Source organism: Fringilla coelebs, assembly GCF_963513975.1.
Source record: "Fringilla coelebs genome assembly, chromosome: 16".
In the NCBI taxonomy this organism is placed as follows: Eukaryota; Metazoa; Chordata; class Aves; order Passeriformes; family Fringillidae; genus Fringilla; species Fringilla coelebs.
Window position 1 is genome coordinate 14,823,101 of NC_140042.1, and position 22,684 is coordinate 14,845,784.

At 64.9% G+C, this 22,684-nt stretch overlaps 4 protein-coding genes across 8 annotated transcripts; 2 read left to right on the top strand and 2 right to left on the bottom strand.

Annotated features, from left to right (window-relative positions):
• Positions 1-188: 188 nt before the first annotated feature.
• Positions 189-5,625, top strand: RHBDL1 (rhomboid like 1; the record flags this gene model as incomplete). Of its 2 annotated transcripts, XM_084216376.1 has the most annotated exons (8): positions 189-227; positions 2,250-2,408; positions 2,648-2,872; positions 3,459-3,607; positions 3,690-3,802; positions 4,047-4,147; positions 5,221-5,281; positions 5,354-5,625. In XM_084216376.1, the coding sequence occupies 8 exons, from the start codon at positions 189-191 to the stop codon at positions 5,623-5,625; spliced, it is 1,119 nt and encodes a 372-aa protein (XP_084072502.1). The 2 variants fall into 2 exon arrangements, with proteins under 2 accessions (XP_084072502.1, XP_084072503.1); XM_084216377.1 differs by lacking the exon at positions 2,648-2,872.
• Positions 5,626-7,187: 1,562 nt separating this feature from the next.
• STUB1 (STIP1 homology and U-box containing protein 1) lies at positions 7,188-11,106 on the top strand. The gene is made up of 7 exons (XM_084216209.1): positions 7,188-7,446; positions 8,361-8,559; positions 8,667-8,832; positions 8,970-9,060; positions 9,555-9,611; positions 9,728-9,844; positions 10,205-11,106. The coding sequence occupies exons 1-7, from the start codon at positions 7,261-7,263 to the stop codon at positions 10,328-10,330; spliced, it is 942 nt and encodes a 313-aa protein (XP_084072335.1). The 5' UTR covers positions 7,188-7,260; the 3' UTR covers positions 10,331-11,106.
• A 115-nt stretch (positions 11,107-11,221) lies between these two features.
• Positions 11,222-13,170, bottom strand: JMJD8 (jumonji domain containing 8). Its single transcript, XM_084216210.1, has 9 exons — positions 13,053-13,170; positions 12,892-12,975; positions 12,553-12,601; positions 12,366-12,462; positions 12,172-12,240; positions 11,967-12,086; positions 11,786-11,853; positions 11,532-11,666; positions 11,222-11,460 (listed from the first exon to the last, which is right to left on the bottom strand). The coding sequence occupies exons 1-9, from the start codon at positions 13,142-13,144 to the stop codon at positions 11,380-11,382; spliced, it is 795 nt and encodes a 264-aa protein (XP_084072336.1). The 5' UTR covers positions 13,145-13,170; the 3' UTR covers positions 11,222-11,379.
• A 272-nt stretch (positions 13,171-13,442) lies between these two features.
• WDR24 (WD repeat domain 24) lies at positions 13,443-21,731 on the bottom strand. Of its 4 annotated transcripts, none has more exons than XM_084216513.1 (10): positions 21,622-21,731; positions 20,103-21,015; positions 19,591-19,768; positions 18,151-18,826; positions 17,964-18,079; positions 16,015-16,136; positions 15,607-15,711; positions 14,849-15,186; positions 13,916-14,100; positions 13,443-13,799 (listed from the first exon to the last, which is right to left on the bottom strand). In XM_084216513.1, the coding sequence occupies exons 2-10, from the start codon at positions 20,581-20,583 to the stop codon at positions 13,631-13,633; spliced, it is 2,370 nt and encodes a 789-aa protein (XP_084072639.1). In that variant the 5' UTR covers positions 20,584-21,015; positions 21,622-21,731; the 3' UTR covers positions 13,443-13,630. The 4 variants fall into 4 exon arrangements, with proteins under 4 accessions (XP_084072639.1, XP_084072638.1, XP_084072640.1 ...); XM_084216512.1 differs by having other exon boundaries at positions 21,549-21,687; XM_084216514.1 differs by having other exon boundaries at positions 20,103-21,078; positions 21,622-21,681.
• Positions 21,732-22,684: the final 953 nt, after the last annotated feature.

Sequence of the window (22,684 nt, forward strand, 5' to 3'; positions counted from 1 at the left end):
CGCCGTCGCCCCGCTGCCATCGGCGGCTCCCGGCGCCGCCGCTCGCCGCTCGCTCCCGGGCCCGCCGCAACGCGGGGCTGGCGGGGAGAGCCGCCCCCGCCGCCGCCCCCGCCGCCCGCGCCGCTCCCCTGCCCGGCTCGCCGGCCCCGGGCGCGGGGGAGCGGCGGAGCCCTCAGCCCGCCGGGTGCATGGACAGGAGCTCCCTGCTGCAGCTCATCCAGGAGCAGGTGAGGCCGCCCGGGCGGCACCGGGCACCGGGCAGCGCTCGGGGGGGGCCGCCGGACACCGGCCATCGCCACCGGGGGCGGGGGTGCCCGCACGCTCCGGGCACGGCTGGCGCGCAGCGGGCAGCGCTGCCCACCCAGGGCGGCCACCGCGGCCGTGCCACCCCCGCCAGCGTCCCTCGGTGCCCCTCGTCACCGCCCTGGGGACCCCCCCGCCTTGTGCCGCTGAGAACGCGCGACTCATCTCACTTGTGGCCTCTCCCTCCGTCAGCGCCGGGTCGGATCCTGCCCGCTGCGCCCTCAAGGACGAGGGGTGCTGGGCACGGAGCCCCAGCGCCGCCGCCGGGGTCTGGGTGCCGGATGGAGCCCCGGGGATGCCGTGGGCTCGGTCCCGCCGGCGAGGCGGGGGTCTGCACCCGCCCCCGTGACCTGATTGCGGGATGAGGCCGCGGAGCATCAGCGCTGCGCGGCGTGGGGCTCTGCTCGCGGCACGATGGGGCCTCGAGGGGTTTCCACCCGCGGTCCCCCGTTCCCCACCAGCCCTCCTTGAGCTCCATCGCCTCTTCCCTCCATCCCCACTCAGCCCTGGCCCAGCTGGCAGGTCTCCTCTGGGCATGGGAAAGGAATTTCCTGGGGGTCAGGAAAATGAACTGGTCCCCCACTCGCCCCCCGCTGTTTCCATGACCTTGGCTGAGTCCCCCGGCCCGGGAGCCGCGGTGCTGTCCCCCGTGTCACCCCCCTCGGGCACAAGGACTCCATGTGAACCCGAGCTCCTCGGGAACGAGCAGCCTCATCCCCGGGAATGAGCAGCGCTGGGAGGGCTGGGGATTGGGCCCTCCGGGTGGGCGTAGGGTGCCTGTAAGGTTGGGGTGGGGGAAGATGCACCCCAAAAGAAGAAAGGGGCTCCCTGGCCGCTGACAGGGCTCTTGGTGCTCTTGGGGCCGGTGCCTCAGCGTGTTCCAGCGTGGGGGACAGCTTGTGCTAGGTCCCGGCGTGACAAACACACGTGGAGCCAGTGGGGTGACAGCTGTGGGGCAGGGGGACGGTGACACCCGGGTGCTCCCACTCCCCACGGCTGGGGCTGCTCCCATGGGCTGGCAGCCTCTGAGAGGTTGCAGGTGCTGCCTGCACCCCTCATCCCACCCTGTACCCTCATCCCACCCTGCACCCTCATCCCACCCTGCACCCTCATCCCACCCTGTACCCTCATCCCAGCCTGCACCCCACTCCGGGCAGCCAAAGCCCTTAGGAAAGGGGCTGGGGCTGTTTCCTGCCGGGGGAACAGGGAGGGATGGTGTCCCCACCCGGTGGGGATACAATCCAATGTCCCAAGCATTCCCTTTCCTGCCCATCCCACGAGGATGAGGCTCCTGTCCCGCATTTCCCTCCCTGAGGAGCAAGGGGCAAACCCCACACGACCTCAGGGTGATTGCAGGGGCTGCGCTCTGGCCGTGGGTGCCCCCTCCCCATCTCCACCCTCCTGTGCCATCCCGGGCTCCCTGTCCCCATGAGCGGTCCCGTGTCGGGCAGCCCGTGGCGCTGGGTGCCCGTGGGCGCTGTCCCCGGAGGGCTCGGGGTGCTCGGCCCGCTCTGGGAGCCCCGGGGATGGCACAGGGTGCCCCGGGCAGGGCGCGGTGGATGCCGGCGGCCGGCGGCAAGGGCGGCGGGAGGAGCGGGAGGAGGAGGAGGAGGAGAAGAGGAGGAGGAGGAGGAGGCTGGTGCCAGGGCTGCGCGTGTGTTTAGCTTGGTGGCTTCCTGGCTGGCAGGCTGCTGGCGGCGAGAAATAACTGAGTGGGAGAGTGTTGGCTGCGCCGCGGGGAGCCGGGGACAGCGGCACGGCACGGGCAGCAGCGTGGCACAGGGCACCTCCCGGGGCACGGCCCGGGGCTGCCGTGTCCCCCACAGAGGCGGGGACAGGTGCCATGGAGCCAGGCGGGAGGCACCAGGGGCACCAGGAGGTGTCCCCAGGCCAGCAGGGAGCCGCAGCAGCGGCGCCCCGGTGATGCTCCGTGCCGTGCCCCGCAGCTCGACCCCGAGAACACCGGCTTCATCGGCGTGGAGACCTTCGCCAGCCTGGTGCACAGCCATGAGCTGCCCCTGGACCCCGCCAAGCTCGACATGCTGGTGGCCCTGGCACAGGGCAACGACGAGGGCCAGGTCTGCTACCAGGAGCTGGTAGACCTGGTCAGTACCGGGCGGCCGCGGGGACGGGGCGGGTGCCAGCCCGGGGTGGGCAGGGGGCGCCTCCCTGTGCCCCCGGGGAGGGGGGCGGACAGCGGCCGTGCCCAGGGTCTCCCCTGGCGCGGGATGGCGGAGCGGCCTCGGGATGGCTCGTCCGGGCTGTGGCAACGGGGGGTGGCACAGAGGGGTGGCCCCAGGCCGGGGGTCCCGAGCTGCCCCCGGGGCACGGCGTCTCCCCGCAGATCAGCAGCAAGCGCTCCAGCAGCTTCAAGCGCGCCATCGCCAACGGGCAGCGGGCGCTGCCCCGCGATGTCCTGCTGGACGAGACCGGCCTCGGCATCTACAAACGCTTCGTCCGCTACGTGGCCTACGAGATCCTGCCCTGCGAGATGGACCGGCGCTGGTACTTCTACCAGCACCGCACCTGCCCGCCGCCCGTGTTCATGGCAGCCGTCACCCTCACCCAGGTACGGGCACGGCGGCGGCGCCCCGCTGGTCCCCGCCGCAGACCTCGGCAGGACCAGACTCGGGGAGGAGAGGGCAGGGGGTGAGCCCGGCTGTGAGCTCCTGGTGCACACAGCTGACGTGAGGGGTGTGTGACCCTGGATGCGGCATCTTTGTGCCCACGTGGGCGGCTCAGACCTGGGGCAGTGGGGCTGCGTGGTGCCAGCTGGGATGTTCTGGTGCCCACGGAGGGTCTCTGATATGGAGTGAGGGGTTGGGTGACCCCCGTGGTGATGTCCCGGTGTCCATGGAGGTGCTGAGACCCCGGACAGAGGGGATGGGTGACCCCAGTGGCGATGTCCTTGTGGATGGGACTCAGGGAGGGGCTCAGGTCCGGGGTAGAAGGAATGGGGGACCCCAGCTGTGATGTCCTGGTGCCCTTGGGGGACTCACACCTGGGGTGAAGGGATGGAGGGCCCTGTTTGGGATGCCCTTGTGCCCACGTGTGACCCCCACCCAGGGCAGTGGGGATGGGTGACCCCAGCTGTGACACCCAGTGGGGCTCAGATGTGGGGTGCAGGGAGGTGACAAGCACGGGGTTTGTCACAGATCATCGTGTTCCTGTGCTACGGGGCCCGGCTGAACAAGTGGGTGCTGCAGACCTACCACCCCGAGTACATGAAGAGCCCCCTGGTCTATCACCCCGGGCACCGGGCGCGCGCCTGGCGCTTCCTCACCTACATGTTCATGCACGTGGGGTACGTCCTGCCGGGGGGGACACGGGGACACCCCGGGGGCTGCACGGGCTGAGCCCCCCTGTCCCCTCCTGTGCCCGGGCAGGCTGGAGCAGCTGGGGTTCAACGCCCTCCTGCAGCTGATGATCGGGGTGCCCCTGGAGATGGTGCACGGCATCCTGCGCATCAGCTTCCTCTACCTGGCCGGGGTCCTGGCAGGTGGGTGCTGCCCTGGGGGGGGGGGGACTGTCCCCATCCCCCCCGTCAGTCCCTGTCACCAGCCCGGGGAGGGCACGGGGAGGAGCACGCCGAGTTTGGTGGGGACGCTGGGCTCTGCTGGCAGTGCCAGCATCACTTGGCCAGGGGCTGGGGGGCAATGCAGGCTGTAATTAATTAATGTAGACAGTAATTAATTAATGCTGTGGGGGCGAGACCCCATGCTGAGCCCTGTCTGTGCCCCCAGGCTCCCTCACCGTCTCCATCACGGACATGAGGGCCCCCCTGGTCGGGGGCTCGGGGGGGGTCTATGCCCTCTGCTCTGCTCACCTCGCCAATGTCGTCATGGTCAGCCAGGGGACAAGGGGACACGGGGGGGGACAGGGGTGGATGGCTTTGTAGGGTGGGCAGCATGGTGGGGGATGCCATGGGGTGACAATGGGTATGGGAGCTGTCTGCAGGTTGGGCAGGGTGGTGGGACATTGGGGGGAGATGCCGTGGGGTGGCTGGCACTGTGGGGTGGGCAGCAGTGGTGGGGGGATGCTGTGGGTGGCGTTAGGGGTGTCATTAGGGGTGGCACTGTCCCGGGGGACTGCCTTGGGTGACATCATGGGGTGGGTGTGGGTGGGGAGGAGCAGGGGCCTGAGGGGGCTCCATGGAGCACTCCAGGGGCTCTGGCAGAACCCTCCACCTTGGTGCTGGAGCATTGCGGGTGCCAGCCCATCATCCCTCTTTCCTTCCATCCATCCATCATCCATCCATCCATCCATCCATCCATCCATCCATCCATCCATCCATCCTTCCCTCATCCATCCATCCATCCATCCATCCATCCATCCATCCATCCATCCATCCATCCATCCCTGTCCATCCATCCATCCATCCATCCATCCATCCATCCATCCATCCATCCATCCCTGTCCATCCATCCATCCATCCATCCATCCATCCATCCATCCATCCATCCCTGTCCATCCATCCATCCATCCATCCATCCATCCATCCATCCATCCATCCCCCATCCATCCATCCATCCATCCATCCATCCATCCATCCATCCATCCATCCCTGTTCATCCATCCATCCGTCCATCCATCTGTCTGTCCATCTGTCCGTGCCTCCATCCATCCTTCCCCTATCCATCCATCCATGGATCCATCCATCCACGGATCCATCCATGGATCCATCCATCCACGGATCCATCCATGGATCCATCCATCCACGGATCCATCCATCCATCCATCCATCCATCCATCCATCCATCCATCCATCCATCCATCCATCCCCCATCCATCCATCCATCATCCATCCATCCATCCATCCATCCATCCATCCATCCTCCATCCATCCATCCATCCATCCATCCATCCATCCATCCATCCATCCATCCATCCATCCATCCATCCCTCCCTTTCCCGCAGAACTGGGCCGGGATGCGCTGTCCCTACAAGCTGCTGCGGATGGTGCTGGCGCTGGTGTGCAGTGAGTACCGCCCCCCGCCCCCCCGGCCGTGCGGGCCCCGCCGCGGGCTCAGCCGCTCCCGCTGTCCCGCAGTGAGCTCCGAGGTCGGTCGCGCCGTCTGGCTCCGCTTCTCGCCGCCGCTGCCGGCCTCGGGCCCGCAGCCCAGCTTCATGGCGCACCTGGCGGGGGCCATCGTGGGCATCAGCATGGGGCTGACCATCCTGCGCAGCTACGAGGAGAGCCTGCAGGACCAGTGCGGCTGGTGGGTGCTGCTGCTGTCCTACGGCACCTTCCTGCTCTTCGCCGTCTTCTGGAACATCTTCGCCTACGACCTGCTGGGGGCACAGATCCCCCCCCCGCCCTAGCCCGCTCCCCCCCGCCCCGACCCCGCGGTTGATTTGGTTTCCGAGCCCCCGATGGAGGGGCTGGGGGGGTCCCCGCGCGTGACATGGGGACAGGCCACCCCCCGCCCGCCTGTCCCCTCGGTGCTAGCGATCGCGCCGCCCCCCGCCCCGGGCTGCGCCCCCCGATGTCCCCTGCCGCCGCCCCCGCCGTAACCCCGTCCCCAAAGGATGCTTCAGCCCTGCCCCGGCACCGCCAACCCCCCGGGGTGCCCGCAGGGCTCGGAACGCGCCCCTCGGGAGGGAGCCGGAGCAGCGGGACCCCCCCGCTGGCTCCCGGACCCCCTTCCCAGGGTGGGGGCCGCTTCGCTGCCCCCCAGGACCTGCACTTTCACACGAAGGACTGGTGCCAAAAGAGGAGCGATTTATTTTTCTATGCCAAAATAAATATAAATAAAAGAAAGAGGAATTTAACAAGAAGAAGGATATGGGGAGAGCCCGGCAGGAACCAGCTGAGACCGGCACGACTCGTTTTGGCGGTGCCCTCGGCGGCACAGCCCCCCTTCCCCGCCCCGGCCCCCCCCGCTTTGCTGCCGGCCGCCCTCCGGGGGCAGGGCTGGCCCCGGGATGGGGGTGCGGGGGACCCCCGCTCTAACCCCCCCCCGGACCTTTTTGGAGTATAAATAAATATTTTGCACACTGCGGGGTTCGCGTCTCTGTCGGGGGAGAGGTTTTGGGGGTGTCCCCCATCCTTGACGGGAGGCAGTGCGGGTGCCGGGGCTGGCTGGTCCGGGGGCGGGGGGCACGGCGAGGGGGCACGGCCGGGCTCGGGGCTTACTGGAGCAGAAAACTCCGGGAGAAGTGGAGCGGCACCCGGCCGAGCCCCGGGGCTGGCAGCGCGGGGGGCACATGGGTGCGGGGCGGTGGGCACGGAGACCCCCCCGGCCCACCCAGCCGAGCCCCGCACTCACACCCTGCACCCCCTATTCACACCCATCCCCCATCCAGCCCCCCGCCCCCGACCCCATCAGCTCCATGGGCCCTCACACCCCCACCGCCCCTTTCACCCCTGCCCCCTCCTGCCAGGCCCCTCACCCATCCTCCCGCGCCCCTCTGCAGGCCCAGCTCCCATCAAACCCCACTGAACCCCACAAACCGCGCCCCAATCCCTCCATCCATCCATCAAACCCCACAAACCGCACCCCATTCCCTCCCTCCCTCCATCCATCAAACCCCACACACCGCGCCCCAATCCCTCCATCCGTCCATCATCCCCGTTCACCCCCATAAACCACACCCAGGCCACGCCCACTCGCTACTGACCACGCCCCCGGTGCTGTTCTCTTATTAGCCCCGCCCCTTTCCAGGAACGCTCTGTCCCCACCCCCTGGCCGACAGACCACGCCCCCAAATATAACCACGCCCCTTATATAATTAGCCCCTCCCCCTCCTCGACGCCCCGCCCCCTCCCACAAGCCGCGCCCCCACTCCAGCCCCTGCCCTGAGGCCCCGCCCCCTAACCCGCCCCCCAGACCGCGCGGCCCCGCCCCGCCCCGGAAGCGGCGCTGTCGCAGTGCGCGGCCGGAGCGGCGGAGCCGGAGCCGCCGGGGCCGTCCGAGCCAGCGGAGCCGCGGCCCCAGCGCCGGCCCGGGCCGCGCCATGAAGGGCAAGGAGGAGCGCGAGGGCGGCGCGGCGGGGCCCGGCGCGGCGGGGCCGGGCGCGGGGGGCGCGGGCGGCGGCAGCCCCGAGAAGAGCCACAGCGCGCAGGAGCACAAGGAGCAGGGGAACCGGCTCTTCGGCGGCCGCAAGTACCCCGAGGCCGCCGCCTGCTACGGCCGCGCCATCGTGAGTCCCAGCGGCGCCCTCGGCCCGAGCGGGACCGGCCCCCGGGACGGGAGCACCGGGGAGGGGACGCCCGCACCGCCGTCCCCAAGGGCCCGGCCTGGGCACCCCCGGGACGGCACGCACCGACCTCCCCTGGCCTCGATGGCCCAGGCTGGAACCTCCCCCTTGGCCTGGACACCCTCCCGGAGCTGGCCCGGCCACCCCTGGGGTGGGGTCCCCAGGGAAGGGACGCCCCCGCCACACACCGGGCCTAGACGCCCGCAAGATGGGCCTTCCCCCAGGCCGGACATCTCCCGAGCCCTGGCCTGGGTATCACCAGGGTGGAACCTCCTTGGGCTGGGCACTGTTCTTCCTCAGGGCCTGGCCAAGACACCCCTGAGACGGGACCCTTTTAATCTGCACACTGTTCCCTCACTGGGCCTGGCTCCTCCTGGAGGGGCTGGACACAGCTCTGGGCCTGATTCTCCCTTCCTGGGCCCTGACTGCCACCCCTAGGCCTGGCCTAGGCACCCCTGGCCCCTCTCAGGACCTGGACATCCCCAGCCCATCCTCTCCCCCACCCAGCTCCAAGCTGGACTCCAAGCCCTGCAACCCTCACAGAGTGCCCCCACCCTGAGCCCGTTTCCCCTAAACCCTGTGCTGTCCCTGGGCTGTGCTGGGTAGGGCAGACCCGTCCTGGGACAGTCGGGGTGCCAGGGAGACAGTCCCCTCTGGGGGCAGGGACATGGGCTGCCCTATGGGGACTGTCCCCAATCCATGCCAGCACCTCCCCATGGGGTGCACGCCCCGGCTGGCACTGCTGGCCCTCCCTGCCCAGGGTGACAGCGCCGCGCCGCTGGCTCACCGAGTCACCGGGCTGTCACCCGGCTGTCACCCAGCGCGTCCCGGCCACCAACATGGGCCTGTCCCCGCAGAACCGGAACCCCTTGGTGGCCGTGTACTACACCAACCGGGCCCTGTGCTACCTGAAGATGCAGCAGCACGACAAGGCGCTGGCCGACTGCAAGCGGGCGCTGGAGCTGGACGGGCAGTCCGTGAAGGCTCACTTCTTCCTGGGCCAGTGCCAGATGGAGATGGAAAACTACGACGAGGCCATCGCCAACCTGCAGAGAGGTGAGCGGGCACGCTGCCACTGTCCCCTGCTCCTGTCTGCTGGGAAAGGGCCAGGGAGGGCGACGGGGACGCCGCTGCTGGCGCTGAGGTGCCCTTTCTCTCCTCAGCCTACAACCTGGCCAAGGAGCAGCGGCTGAATTTCGGGGACGACATCCCCAGCGCACTGCGCATCGCCAAGAAGAAACGCTGGAACAGCATCGAGGAGAAGCGCATCAACCAGGAGAACGAGCTGCACTCCCACCTGACCAAGCTGATCGTGGCCGAGAAGGAGAGGTACCGGGGCACCTGGAAGGGCTTTTTGAGTGCCACCAGGCTGTCACAGCTCTGTGTGAGGTGCCTCTGCAGAGCCCTGCAGCAGGGAACAGAGGGACAATGTTCCCCCGTCCTCCTGATCTCCCGCTCTGTCCTAGGGAGCTGGCGGAGTGCCGAAAGACTCAGCAGGAGGAGAACACAGACGAGAGCCGGAGCCGTGTTCAGCTGGCCAGCATCGAGGCCAAACACGTGAGTGAGGGGCTGGGGGCTTCCTCATCCCATCCCCATCCCCATTCTCATGCTCTGCTGCAGCCAGGGAAGCTGCAGGGCTGCAGCTGTACAGGTGAAAGCTGGGACACCTTGGCACACAGCACAGTAGCCTTCATTGTATAGTCAAGCCACCACTGCAGGGTTGTTGTGTCCCCCCATGATGGCTTTCCCTGCTCTGTCACCTCTTGTCCCAGCCTGGCAGCGGTTACACCTGCTGTGCCTGTTGTTCCCCGAGGAAATACAAGTGGCTCTTGGCCACATGTGGGTCTGGGTGCTGGGGACTAATCCCAGATAAAAATAGGCCCACAAGGGAAGGTTATTTGTAAGCTGGATCACTCCTGCCAGGTTCAGCCAGGAGCTGCACAGGCAGAGGGGCCACCAAGGACCTGCCCCAACACCTGTGGTGGGAGGCTTTGGGGACCTGTAGCCCCTGCACACCAGGGACCCCTTGTCCTCAAGGGCTTCTCTTTCAGGACAAATATCTGGCAGACATGGACGAGCTCTTCTCCCAGGTGGATGAGAAGAGGAAGGTGAGTGTGGCTGAGCCTGTGCTCCTGTAAATCTGCTGTATACCCTGCTCTCTGCTCTGAGCCAGCACCACCTCCCAGCCCACTTTCCTGACCCAGCTGTGCCTCTCTCGAGCCAGAAGCGGGACATCCCTGACTACCTGTGTGGGAAGATCAGTTTTGAGCTGATGAGAGAGCCCTGCATCACGCCCAGCGGGATCACCTACGACAGGAAGGACATTGAAGAGCATCTCCAGGTATTGCCAGGCCAGGGGCAGGGGGCTTTCACAGGACCTTGCCTGGGTGGGAAGGCATCTTTCTGCTCAACTCAGGGCTCCTCAGGCTCCTTGGGTTTGCTCCCAATTACCTGCCCAGGCAGCTCCCTGTGGAGCAGGCGCTGCCAGGCCCTGCCCAAAGCGGAGGCGGCTCTTGGCAGGGGTCTCGCACCTCGGCCTGCCCTCATCCTGCTGGGAGGCACCTCCCAGGGGCTCTCCCCTTGCCATGGGCAGGTGCCCGGTTGCTGGGGCAGATGCCACACGGCGCTGGCCTCACGGCCACCCGCGCCCCGGGGCCGGGCACGTCGAGTAACCGGTTCCGCCGCGCCTCCTCCCCTGCAGCGCGTGGGGCATTTCGACCCGGTGACGCGGAGCCCCCTGACCCAGGACCAGCTGATCCCTAACCTCGCCATGAAGGAGGTGATAGACGCGTTCATCTCGGAGAACGGCTGGGTGGAGGATTACTGAGGGGCCGGGGCGGCGCTGGCCCGCCCGGTGTGCTGGCACAGCCGGCTCTCCCCGGGCTGGCACCGTGCCTTACTTGCTCTCTGGCTGTCCCCACTCTGCCCCAGCTGCCCCGGGCCTGGCGCTGGGCGAGGGCACGTCACCATGTCCCCTTCCCGAGGAGCTGCAGCGGCTGGGCGGGCACCATGGCTCCCTGGCTGCCCTGTCCTGCTCCAGGACCTGCCTGGGGGCTGGAATGCTGGCTCCTCGGCAGCGGCCTCACCACCATGTCTGTCACCCCCTCAGCCAGGGCAGCCACGGTCCCCACAGAGCACGTCCCGCTCCAGGGATTGCCACAGGGGCTCGCCGGGATGAGCACCTGGAGCCCCGTCCTTCCCTGTGTTTAGAGTTGTTTCCTCCTCCTTCCACCTCCTGCCTGGCCAGGGTTGGGTCCTCTTCCCAGTAAACAGCCACTTACCGGGATGCTGCTGCACCCTCTGACTTTTCCTGGGAAACAACTGCCCCAGGGCTGGAAGGGGCTGGTTCCCACCTCCCCTTCCCCACTGGGACTGTGGTTCCCTAAGAATAACTACCTGGGTTAAAGTTCTTCTTCCTTTTAATGAAATCCCTTTAAAACCCCACAAAAAATAACCAACAGATTTGCATCCAACTGAGATTCCAGCGTTTCGGTTGGCCGATGGCCTGCCTGGCTTTTGAGAGTGGAAGTTTGCCAATGTCCATTTAAAAAAAAATATATATATAAAAAGAATAAAAAAAATTCAGCAATAAACGTGGAAAAGGATCTGGAGTGGTTCACAGCAGCCGTTTCTGGGGATATCCTGGCTGGGGAATCGGTGCCATCCCATGGGGACCAGGTTTGCTCCAGGGATGCAGCAACACACAGCGTGCTTCAGTAGAACAACTTTAATCCGAGGGGGAGGGCAAAGACCAGTGGAAACCAGAACTTTCTCAGGCAGTTGGTCCCAATACCAGCGGCCTGTCCCTGAGGGTGGCAGGAGCTGCAGCTCCTGGCCTGGCTGGCACGGTGGTGACGTGTCCTCGTCCCTGCCAGCCTAGCCCAGGAAGGTGGAGATGAAGACGCTGGTGTCCAGGTTGAGCGTGGCGTGCCACCAGCGGTCAGGGAAGTACAGCACCTGCAGGGGACACCAGTGGGGTCCCACGGCTCTGGCTGGGGAGCCTGGGGTCCCCTCGGCCCCGGCCTCACCTCCCCAGGGCGCAGGGTGCACTCCAGCGGGCGCTGGGCCGGGGGCAGCGTGGGGTAGGTGTGCTGGAGCCAGGCCAGCGTGCTCTCGTTGGGGTGGAAGTGCGGGGTTTGATCCGGCGGGTACAGAAACCAGCGCTGGAAAACACCGCGGGCACAGCCCCTCCCAATTCCCCTCGGGCTCGGGGACACCTGGGAGGGGCTTGTTTCTCTCCCCCCTCCCCAAATCCTTCCTTCCCTTAGGGCTCAGTTCTCACCTTCCTGCCGAAAATCACCTCGGAGAAACCAGGGCCGTGCCAGTGGAAGGGAACGCCAGAGCCTGAGCCTGGTGGGAGCGGAGGGGTGGTGCTGGGGAGAGCCCCCAACCCCGCCCCAGTTCCATCCCAATCCTGTCCCTAATCCCGTCCCAATCCCATCCCAACCCCGTCCCACACCCACCTGCGATCCCAAAACTGTAGGCGGGGCTGGTGCCCGGGATGCGGAAGGGAGGGGGCACGTAGTGCTGGAAGAGGGGGCCCCACTCGGTGAAGTTGTTGTCCCCGAAGAAGTAGAGGGTGTCTGGGGGGACACGGGAGCTGAGCCCGGCCAGGGGAGGGGGCTGCGGGGGACGGGACGGCGCTGCCCGCCGCTGGGCACTACCCACCGCTGCCCAGCCGCGCCGGGTCCTGCGGCTTCAGCAGGTGCTCCACGTACTCCTGGAACGGCACATCCACTGCGGGAACGGAGGGATGAGCGGGGAACGGGAGGGACAGCGGGGGAGCGGAGGGATGAGCGGGAGAGCGGAGGGATGAGCGGGGGCAGCGGCAGCCCCGCGGCCGGGCACGGCCCCGCGCTCACCTTTACGGTACGAGTAGGTGTTGGCCGTGCTGAGCCGCACCGGGAAGGGCCCGAAGGCCGCCAGCAGCTTCTCCCGGGTGCAGAGGGCTCGGAACGCCTGGGGATGGAGCGCGGGGAGCCGGGATGCTGCCGCCGCTCCCGGGACACCGGGAGGTGCGTTCCACCCCTGTCCCCTCGCGGCACTCACCGAATTGTCCGTGACCCCGCCGAGGATCACTGGCCGGGAGAAGGCGAACCTGGGGGGCGGCATCCAGCGGGGTCCCGCACGGGCGGAGCACGGGGACCGGCACTGAGCTATCCCGGGACACCGGGACCGGCCCCGACCCACCCCGGGACACCGGGACCGGCTCCAAACCACCCCGGGGGCACAGGGCTCGGTCCCGACCACCTTCCCCCAGGTTCTCCCCCGGGACTCCCGGGTCTGCTCCCCAGTTCGCCCCGCCGCTCCCCGTTAGCCCGCCCGGTGCACCGGAACTATCTCCCGAGCCCCTGTCTCGGCACCGGGACCGTGCCGGGTCCCCCGTACCGCTGCAGGAAGAGGGAGTAGGTGAGGGAGGCATCGGCTCGTTCCACGGTGCAGCGTGGTTCCTCCGGCACCGTGCCCGCCAGCCTGCAACGGGAGACTCCGCTCGGCACCGGCACCGGGACCAGCACAGGGGCCGGTCCCGGGACAGCCCCTGTCCTTACCAGCCGCCGCTCGGAGGGTCGGTGCAGGCGCCGGGCCGGACCCATCCCAGCGGCAGCAGCAGCAGCGGCAACAGCCGCGCCGCCGCCGCCATCGGGGCCGGCACCGGAGAGAGCGGGAACTACAATTCCCGGCATACACCGCGATCGCACGAGCGGCGCGGTCACTGGCTGGGCGCGTCGCTACGGGTCCCGGTAAGGGCCATCACTTAAAGGGGCAGCAAAAAGCGAGCCCCACCTCAAGGCTTAAAGCGGCCTCCCGGCACAAGGGGACAACAGCATGGGGACACCGGGGACACCGCAGGGCCGGGACCTCCCGCCGAAGCGGGTCCGGGGCTCATCCCCGGAGTCACTGCATCCAGGCGAAGCAAAGACAGGAATCAAGGCTCGAATCAACTGCTGGTTTGTTTTAATCCAGTAAAAAACAGCCGGGCAGGGGGTGCCCCCCACCAGCCCTTATTTACACAAATAAATACAGGGAGAGCGGTGCCAGGGGTACCGGGCAGGGCCCTGCTCCTCCCCTGCCCCACCCCGCTGCCAGCTCCCCTGCGGGCTCGGGGCTCAGGTGTGCTCTGGGGGGCTCAGGTGTACTCGCAGAGGTGGCCGCAGCCAGCAGGGCAGTGGGAGCTGGTCTCCAGCCACTTCATGATGTGCTGCAGGTGGCCGCCGTGGCTGCAGCCCTGGCACCAGACGAAGAGCCCCTTCACCACGTGGTGACACACGGCACACATGCTGGCACACTGCCGACACCTGCACGGGGACATTCGAGTGGGTGTGGGCAGGGAGAGCCCTCGGGGGGCAACAAGAGGGAACAGGGACACCCACCCCATCCCCCTGTCCCCACAAGCTCCTCTGGGCCCCCTGACCTGTCGCAGATCCAGCCCCTGTTGCTCATGGGCCGCTTGCAGTTGCTGCAGTTGACGTGCAGGGTGGTGGAAGCCTGGTTGAGGCAGTTGATGGCACGGCAGGTGCTCAGCTTGATCACCTCGTTGGAGATGTTCCAGAGCTGGAAGCGCTGCAGCAGGTCGATGTAGGACGTGTACCAGTGCTCCTGGGGATAGCCACAGACAGCTGAGCCTCCACATCCACCCTGAAACCCCCTTGGGACCCCAGCCCTGCATCCCAAAGGCAAGATTCCCCTGGGGAGCTCAGCCTGGAGAAAAGGAGGCTCGGAGGGGCCTTCTCACTCTGCAAGTCCCTGACAGGAGGTTGGAGCGAGGTGGGGGTCGGGCTCTGCTCCCAGGTAACAGGGACAGGACAAGAGGAAATGGCCTCAAGTTGTGCCAGAGGAGGTTTAGTTTGGACATTAGGGAGAATTTCTTCATGGAAAGGGTACTCAAGCTCTGGCACAGGCTGCCCATTGCAGTGGTCACCATCCCTTGGGGATATCTAAAAGCTGTGCTGAGGTGGCACCTGGGGACATGGTTCAGTGGTGACCTTGGCAGTGCTGGGGGAATGGTTGGATTAGATGGTCTTAGAGGCCTTTTCCAACCTAAAGGATTCTGTGATACTCTGATCCTTGCAGCGGGAGAACAGCTCTGCAATGCTGGGGAACAGCATCCTTCCCTGCATCAACAGGGCAAGGACACCTCCCCGTCCTGGCCCTGCAGAGCCCACCTTAAATCCCTGCCAGGACTGGTGGTGGGGCAGGTACCGGAGCCCTGGAGCTGCTCACCCTGCCTTCGAGCTGGCCTGCCAGGGGCTGGAGGAGAAGGGACGTGCCCCAACCCCAGGCAGGACCGTGGGATGCACCCCCTGTGGGTGCCAGCAAGGCGTGGCGCTGCCCCCGGGGGCTGTACCTGCGTCTGCTCATCGATCTCCTTGCGGATGCGCTCTCCCAGCACGATGAGCACGGACACGGCCGTCTGCACGTCGCCCTGCTCGGCGTAGAAGAGCAGCGTGTCCCGCACGATGGGGTTGAAGAAGTCGGAGGGCAGGCGGTTCTCGTAGAGAGAGTGGGAGATGGAGATCAGCGAGAAGGACTCCACGGGCGTCAGCGACACCGTCTCGGCCTCGTTGCCGCTGACGTGAGGGGAGTCAGCCTTGTCCTGCAGGTGGTCCAAGGCCGATGGGTTGTCCACGATTTCGTGGCGCAGGGGGAAGGCTTCCTGGGGAAGGCTGTATTCCTGCTCTTCAGCTGCAGGGATGAGCAGGAAAAAACCCAGCTGAGTAGCCCCGCATTTCTCTTCACAGAGAAAAGCAAGCCACAGTTCTTCCCAAGAACAATTCTTATCATTTGCCGTGCCTGTGTTTGTGCCAAAGTGGAATGCAATATGGAGATTGTTTACCCAGAGTGATGGTGCTTTGTTTCCTTGGCCTATCAGGGCCAGGAGTGTGTGTGTGTCGGGACTGTCGGGTGACAGTTATGAGATTCAGTGCAGTGTGTGCAGGGTTGAGTGCTTGGCAGACTCAGTTTTAGATGTATAGAATAATACAGTATAATTAATTAGCCTTCTGATATCCATGGAAGTCCTCCTCATCCTTCTCTCCCCTCGTTGGGGCCATCACAGCATTGCTATACAGCTGGGACAGACAACACCTCCCCCTGTGTGCTCACCATGTGGGTTCTCGTGGTCCATCATGTACAGGTCATCCTCGTCTGCCTCCACATCCCCCAGCAGATAATCAGCAGGGACATCACTGCCCTCTGTCTCTTCATTGTCTGCGTGCCCAGGGAAAGAGAGATCAGCTCATTACACCACTGGATCCACCTCCCAGTGTCCGGCCTGGCATGCCAGGCTGTGCCCGAGCCACACAGCTCAGTCCCCCACCACTGTCACTGTCACCCCAGGTCATGGGGGAAAGCTGTCCTTCTGCAGCGCCCTGGGGCTCGGTGCCCTTCACCCTGGGGCTGCAGCACGTCCAGCCACCCCAATGCACAGGATAAATGCCCCAGTTTATGCCCTGTCTATGGCTGAGGAGGGCAGAGCTGTGGGACTGGACTGTGCCCACCCAGGAGCGTTACCCTCGTTGTTGATCAGGGTGGAGGAGGAATCCATGAGGATGTTTTCTGTGCGGCTTTCGCCTTTGCTGCGGTCCAGTCTGGACTCACTGCCCAGCCCAGCAGGGATATCTTTCAGGTTAAAGCTGGGGAAAAAAGCCAAATTTAACAGTCAGAGGAGTATAAAGTTTCCATTTCAGCCAGCAAACAGCCTGGATACAGGTGTCCAGTTGCAATGTGAATGGGGAAACATGAGACACGGTGATATCCCTTTGTGGGCAGAAGCCACCAGTTGCCACTGTGTGACTTACAAATAAAGACACATTGTGACTGTGATCACAGCCCTTCCTCCAAGCCTGGTGGCACTGCACATGCACTGCAAAGGTCTCCCTGAAGAATTCCAGAGCTGAGCAGGCTCTTGGCTCCATCTCCTTCCCCTCAGAGGCAGGTGAACAGGAGCTGCCTCGCTCCAAGGTGCCTGGCTGTTAGTTATGCATCACCATGCTTGGCCTTCACGGAGCTGGAGAAGGGAAGGGCCGGGGCTGGAGCAGAGCCCAGCTCCCCAGGCTGCTGCCTGCCATGCCTCAGACATGCACAGCCACCCAGCTGGAGGCATTGCTTGGTCAAGGACAGAGCTTGTTTCCTTTAGTGTTATTTGAGGATCTGTCACTCACTGTGGGAACCCGGTCCTGCGAGGTCTGACAGCTCATTTGGAGTCCTCACCCCACATATTTATGTCATTGAGAAGAGGAAAAACAAGTTTTCCTGCTTCATCAGCCCACAACAGGCTCTCCCCGCCAGCGAGCTGCTGGCAGAGCTGGGCTGTGCTCTCCCTTGGAAAGGTTCCAGAAGAAAACCTCTGCACACCAGCAGTTCCAGCTCCAGCCATGAGACACCTCCTCCACCTCCAGCCCTTGGTCACCATCACTGCCCTGGGCACTGCTGAGGCCTCACCTCAGATCCTGGGGTCACTTTTGGGGCCCTCATGACAGGAAAGACACTGAGGGGCTGGAGTGTGTCCAGGGAAGGGAACAGAGCAGGGGAAGGGGCTGGAGCACCAGGAGCAGCTGAGGGAGCTGGGGGGGCTCATACTGGAGAAAAGGAGGCTCAGTGGGGGCCTTCTGGCTCTGCACAACTCCTGACAGGAGGGGAGAACTAGGGGAGTCGGGCTCTGCTCCCAGACAACAGGGACGGGAGAAGAGAAAATGGCCTGAAAATGTGCCAGAGGAGGTTTAGATTGGATCTTTGGAAAATTTCTTCATGGGAAGAGTGGTCAGGCACTGGAACAGCTGCCCAGGGCACTGGTGGAGTCTCCACCCCTGCAGATGTTCAACATCATGTAGATATGGTACTTAGGGACTTGGTTTAGTGGTGGCCTTGGCAGTGCTGCTGGGGGAATGATCTCAGAGGACTTTTCCAACGTTAGAGATTCTGTGATTCATGAATTCAGTAACTGCAAAGCTGATCCCAGCCCCATGCCCCACCACAGGCCAAACTTTGGTTGAAGGAGAGAAGGGAGCAGTGTGTGAAGCTGCACAGATTGAGGCCAGGCTGGCTACACCAACATGGGAAATGGCTTCGTTCCAACAATGCCAACAAAAAAACCAGCACAGTCTGAGGCTGAGGGAGAGCTGTCCCTGCTTGCTCCCTGTGTCTGGGGCAGGTTAGTTATTATGTAAAAATTGTTCCCTGGGAGGGTGGGCAGGCCCTGGCACAGGGTGCCTAGAGAAGCTGCGGCTGCCCCTGGATCCCTGGAAGTGTCCAAGGCCAGGCTGGGCAGGGCTGGGAGCCACCTGGGATAGTGGAAGGTGTGGAATGAGATGAGTTTTAAGGCCCCTTCCTCCCCAAACCATTCCGGTATTCCATGATGTAATTCTATAACCCCATCCCAGCCAAGGAGCCGTTCCCACTTCCCCCCTCATGGAGCTATCCCCCTCATCTCCCTGCTCCCTGCAGCTCCCACCCCCCTGTACCTGTTCATGAGTGGCAGGGCAGTGCTGCCTTTCCCCATGCTGTGGTTGAGGTTCGTGGACGACACGGTGCCAAGGCTGGAGTAGATAATCCTCAGCATCGTCCACGTCTGAGCCACCTGCGTGGAACACATTCCCTGTCAGACCCTCCCAGGCCAGCAGCCCCTGCAGCAGCCGTCCCACAGCTCACCTGGTTGCGGTCCAGCCCCTTGGCCACCTTGGCGTTGTGGTCGCAGAGCTCGGCCAGCGGCCGGCCGGCCAGCGCGTACTGCTTGGCCGTGTGCACGAACCAGTCCATGCTGCCGCTCTCCACGTCCGTCTCGAACACGCTCAGGGCGCTGGAGGACGAGATGTACTCAAACTGCTCCGTGGGGTCCAGCTTGCGCTTGAAGAAGATGGGGTGGCGCCGGTCGCCGATGTAGGGCTTGCGGTTGGAGTCGGAGGAGATGAGGCTCTCCTTGGCGGCGAAGGCCAGGTCTCCGTAGAGGCTGTAGCACAGCCCCTCGGGGTTGGCCCGCTCGATGGGCTGGCTGGCATCCTTGAAGATGTGCTGGTAAAGGGTGCTGTCCTTGGAGCCCGAGAGCAGGAAATAGGGGTCGTGGAGGTGCCGCCACACGATGCCCGTGGTGACGTCCTTGTGCTCCTCGAACATGGCGGAGGGGATGAAGGGGCGGCGCACGTCCCACACGTAGATGTTGTGGTCCACCATCATGGAGCAGGTGGCGATGTGGTGCTTGCACTCGGGGCGCCACTTCACCCGCGCCACCGAGGCGATGGTCTGCACGCAGTAGATCTCCTTGGCCCGCGTCGTGTTCATGTCCCACACCTTCACCATCTTGTCGCGGCCGCCCGTGGCCAGCCAGCCCCTGGGACGAGGACGGATCAGTGTTCACCTCTGTCCCCACCGTGGCACAGAGATGCTCACAGCACAGGTGTGACCACATCCATGCTGCAGGAAGGCAGCTGGGCTGGAATCCCATCCTCCCATGAGCTCCCCTCGCACCTCCACTCCGCAACAACCAGGTCAGGCAGCACCCTCCTTCCTGACCCCAGTTATGGCTCTGTGACTCTAGAGCCATGTCCCAGTCAGACCAGTTCCCTCTGGCTCTGCTTTCCACTGGCCAGGCACAGCAGAGAGGAAAAGGCCATTCTGAACGTATTTCAATGCCTCTCCAAGATCAGGAGCAATGGCAGCACTGCCTGGCAGGGAGTGAGGAGGGACCTGCACACTGTAGCAGCTCCTTACAGATCCTTCCCAGCAACCTCCCAGGAAAGGCAGGAGGGAAACATGACTGAACACAAGCGAGCTGTGTCCCTGAGCAGCCAAGCAGTGCCCTCCTCAAGCTGAGCACTGGCGCAAAAGGCTGCTGTGACACTGCTATACACAACCATAAGACACCCAGTGTCTCAAACACCCCTAATTTATCAAAAAACAAACCTCAAACACTCTTACACCACCCCAAATGCTCAAAGCAACAATCACTACTATCTCCCAGCAACATCCCAGCCCCTGACACAAGGGGACAGGGTATCACAGACCATGCTTTCCCCCACAAAATCACAGTCCTGTTTTTAGGGTCTCTCCTGTCCTGCAAGGCCGGGTGGCTGGCAGGGGCAGGCCCACACCCACCTGTCCTCTGGGTGCCAGTCGCAGCAGAAGACAGGCCCGTTGTGGGCCGTGAACATCCTCTCGTAGCGGTCGGGCCGGCGGATGTCCCACAGCTGCACGTTCCCGTTCTCGAAGGTGGCGGCAAAGGTGAAATAGTCCCGGATGCTGAACTGCACATCACGCACGCTCTCCGACTGGCCTGGGAGGGGACACAAGGTAAGAGCTCCAGCAAAGCTAAAAATCCCACTGGAAGAGCAGAGAGAAGGTAGCAGGGAGGGCTGTGACTGTCTTCCATCTCCCACACAGATCCAGCTAGTACTGAGAGGCAAGAAAAGGCACCAAAATGTCTCTCAGCTCCTTCTTTCCCTGCTCCAGGCATCACACCCTGAGCAAACCCTCCTCTTGGGCAAGGGAAAGGACAAAGCCCCCAGCCCCTGCCTCTCCTAAGGGTGAAGGGACAAGCAAGGAAAGTACAAAGCTCCCAAACTCTGCTTCCCCACAGGGAAACGGGACAACAAGAGGCAGGTTTGTACCAGAGAAGGTGCTGACAGAGTCCTTCTTGCGCAGGTCGAAGCACTTCATGTAGCCATCCTGGGAGCCGCTGAGCAGCATGTAGACCTCGGTGGGGTGGAAGCACACCTTGTTGACAGTGCGCTTGTGCTCCGTGAACAGCTGGTCCTGCTTGTTGCGGGACGGCTTGCCCAGGTTCCAGGTGACCACCACGCCGTTGGTGGCGGCGGTGGCCAGCAGGTTCTCGTCCATCTGGTGCCACACCACGTCGGCGCAGCTGAAGTTCAGGGAGGGCTTGCGGCCCACGCGGAGGTTCAGCTTCTCCACAAACTGCTCCTCCTCGATGGAGTAGATCTTGAAGATGTTGCGGCCGGCCACCACCACCTGGGCAGCGTCCCGGCACACGCTGATGGCGTTGGCGGGGGCGTCCAGGTGGCAGAACATGGTGCGGCCGGTCAGCGCGTTGCCCCCCAGGGCGGTGGTGACCCTGGCCATCTTCTCCATGGCTGTCCTCGGGGTGCTGTCCCCTCTCCAGCAGGCTGCCTGCACACCCACACGGCCACCCTGCTCCACCTCAGCCAGAGCTGGGCAGGGACAGGCTGGGCTCCTGCCGGGCCCTGGTGGCTCCGAGTGCGGCTTGTTGCGGCTGCATCAACGGGCCGTGGAGGTGAGAGGCCACAGAGCCGCCTGTGGGAGGGAGATACAGCCCCACTCTGGGTTCTCCTCCTGCCACCCTCTGTGGCTTCCTCTCAGGGAGTTCCTGAAAACCTTCTCTGGGCTCCTTCTTCCCTCCTCGGCCCCACCCTGAGATGTTTTGCTGTTGCCGATAATCTAGGTCGAGTACAGCGCTGTGGCTGAAGCGAGCAGTGTCCTCAGCACGAGGTGGGGTGAAGTGAGGCCACGGTCACCTCCGTGGGGCACTCGGAGCCTCAGAGCCTGCAAGAACCAGGGGATGACCCTCCTTCTCTAGCGGCGGGGGCAGCAGTTACTCCAGGCTTCCTGGAGGGATCACAGGGTTCCACGGTCTGTGTCCTCCAGAGCCAGGCTGAGCTCCTGCCACAGCACTGCCCTCTCCTGCCAGGTCCCACTGATCCCTCATAGCTCACATTCCCACCCCCTCAGGGCCCCTTCCCACCCTCAGAGCGCCCTTAGGGTCCCGTCCTACTCCTGAGGCCACCCCCAGCCCCTCATATCCCACATTCCCACCCTGTCAGGGCCCTCTCCTGACCCACAGCCCTCTCATACTCCACATCCCCCTCCTGCTGACCCACAGCCCCCCGGACCCCTCAGACCGCACACTTCCCTCTCTGCAGGGCCCGCTCCTGACCCAGAGCCCCTTCAGGACCCCCTCCAGCCCCTCAGAGCCCACTCCGGGTTCCCTCAGAGGCCCCCCACCCCATACCCTCTTCAGGGCCCCTTCCCACCCCTCAGAGCCCCCGGGGCCCCGTCACAACCCCCGCCCGCCTCACAGAGTCCGCTGCCGCTGCCAGTCGGTCCCGCACCCCTCCGTGCGCGGCCCCGGTGCCGCTCGCGAAGCCGTACCCGGTGCGGGTTCCCGCGCCGGCAGCTCGGGCCGAGCAGGCCCCGCCGCCGCCGCCGCCGAACTCCCGCCAGACCACGCCCCCTTCCGCCCCGGGACCGTCCCTGCTGCCAGACCACGCCCCCTTTCCGTCACTGCAGCCCGCCCCCTCCCGACAGACCACGCCCTTTCCGGTGGCGGAGCACGGCCTCTGGCGCCAGGCCTCGCCCCTTACGCTGACAGGACCCTCCCCCTGCCCTCTGACCACGCCCCCTCCCACAATATTATTTAGCCCCGCCCATCTGTGCAAGACCACGCCTTCCCAGCTCTGGTCCGCCCCTGCCCGTAGACCACGCCCCCGTCCTTAGACCACGCCTTTTTTCCTATCGGTGTCGCCCTCCTGCATCAGGCCACGCCTCTTTCCTGACCCGGATATCCATCAGGCCCCGCCCATCCCCTGCCCCGTGAGGCCCCGCCCCGTGTGAAGCCCCGCCCATTCCCAGGCCCCGCCCCCCTCCCGGTATGGGGCGCCCGGGGGCGCGGGGCCATGGCGGGCATGGAGCCATGCGGGGGCCGGGGGGCCGTGGGGTGCAGTGGGAATAGGGGTGCAAAGGGATAAATGGGAATTGGGGTGTCCAGGGCGCCTTGGCGGGGTGCCGGAGGGATGTGGGGTGCGCTGGCAGTGGGTGCGCCGGGGTGAAGTGGGGGCTGGAGGGATGGGAGCTGTACTGGGGACTGGGGGTGCAGGAGGAGAAAGAGAGTACCGGGGGGTTCGGGGGGTGGCAGGGGTGGGAGTCAGGGGGCTGTGGGAGCCGGGGGGAGCGGGGATGCTAGAGGTGCACAGGGACCGGGAGCGCAGCAGAAAACGGGGTTCAGGGGAGTGTGGGGACCACTAGGGGTCAGGGTGGAAATGGGGGTGCCGAGGGGATATGGGGTGCATTGGGGGTGTAGGAGTGAGCTGGAGCGTTCCCGGGGTGCACAGGGGTGTGTGGGTGCACTGGGGGGCACACTAGGGGGGGGTGTACATTGAGGGGGTGCTGGGAGATGTGGGGTCAAGCCATTGGGGGTGCCAGAGGGATGTGGGTG

Bases quoted from the DNA above. Each gene is read 5' to 3' on its own strand.
- STUB1 (XM_084216209.1), top strand. From the start codon at position 7,261: ATGAAGGGCAAGGAGGAGCGCGAGGGCGGCGCGGCGGGGCCCGGCGCG. The intron at 9,061-9,554 runs GTGAGTGAGGGG...CTTCTCTTTCAG, and splicing joins CCAGCATCGAGGCCAAACAC to GACAAATATCTGGCAGACAT. The intron at 9,845-10,204 runs GTATTGCCAGGC...CCTCCCCTGCAG, and splicing joins ACATTGAAGAGCATCTCCAG to CGCGTGGGGCATTTCGACCC.
- JMJD8 (XM_084216210.1), bottom strand. From the start codon at position 13,144: ATGGCGGCGGCGGCGCGGCTGTTGCCGCTGCTGCTGCTGCCGCTGGGA. The intron at 12,602-12,891 runs GTACGGGGGACC...GCCGCCCCCCAG, and splicing joins TACTCCCTCTTCCTGCAGCG to GTTCGCCTTCTCCCGGCCAG. The intron at 11,461-11,531 runs GTGAGGCCGGGG...TGTCCCCTGCAG, and splicing joins GCACCCTGCGCCCTGGGGAG to GTGCTGTACTTCCCTGACCG.
- WDR24 (XM_084216513.1), bottom strand. From the start codon at position 20,583: ATGGAGAAGATGGCCAGGGTCACCACCGCCCTGGGGGGCAACGCGCTG. The intron at 18,080-18,150 runs GTGAGCTGTGGG...TGTTCCACGCAG, and splicing joins AGGGGCTGGACCGCAACCAG to GTGGCTCAGACGTGGACGAT. The intron at 13,800-13,915 runs GTCAGGGGGCCC...GTCCCCGTGCAG, and splicing joins AGGGGCTGGATCTGCGACAG to GTGTCGGCAGTGTGCCAGCA.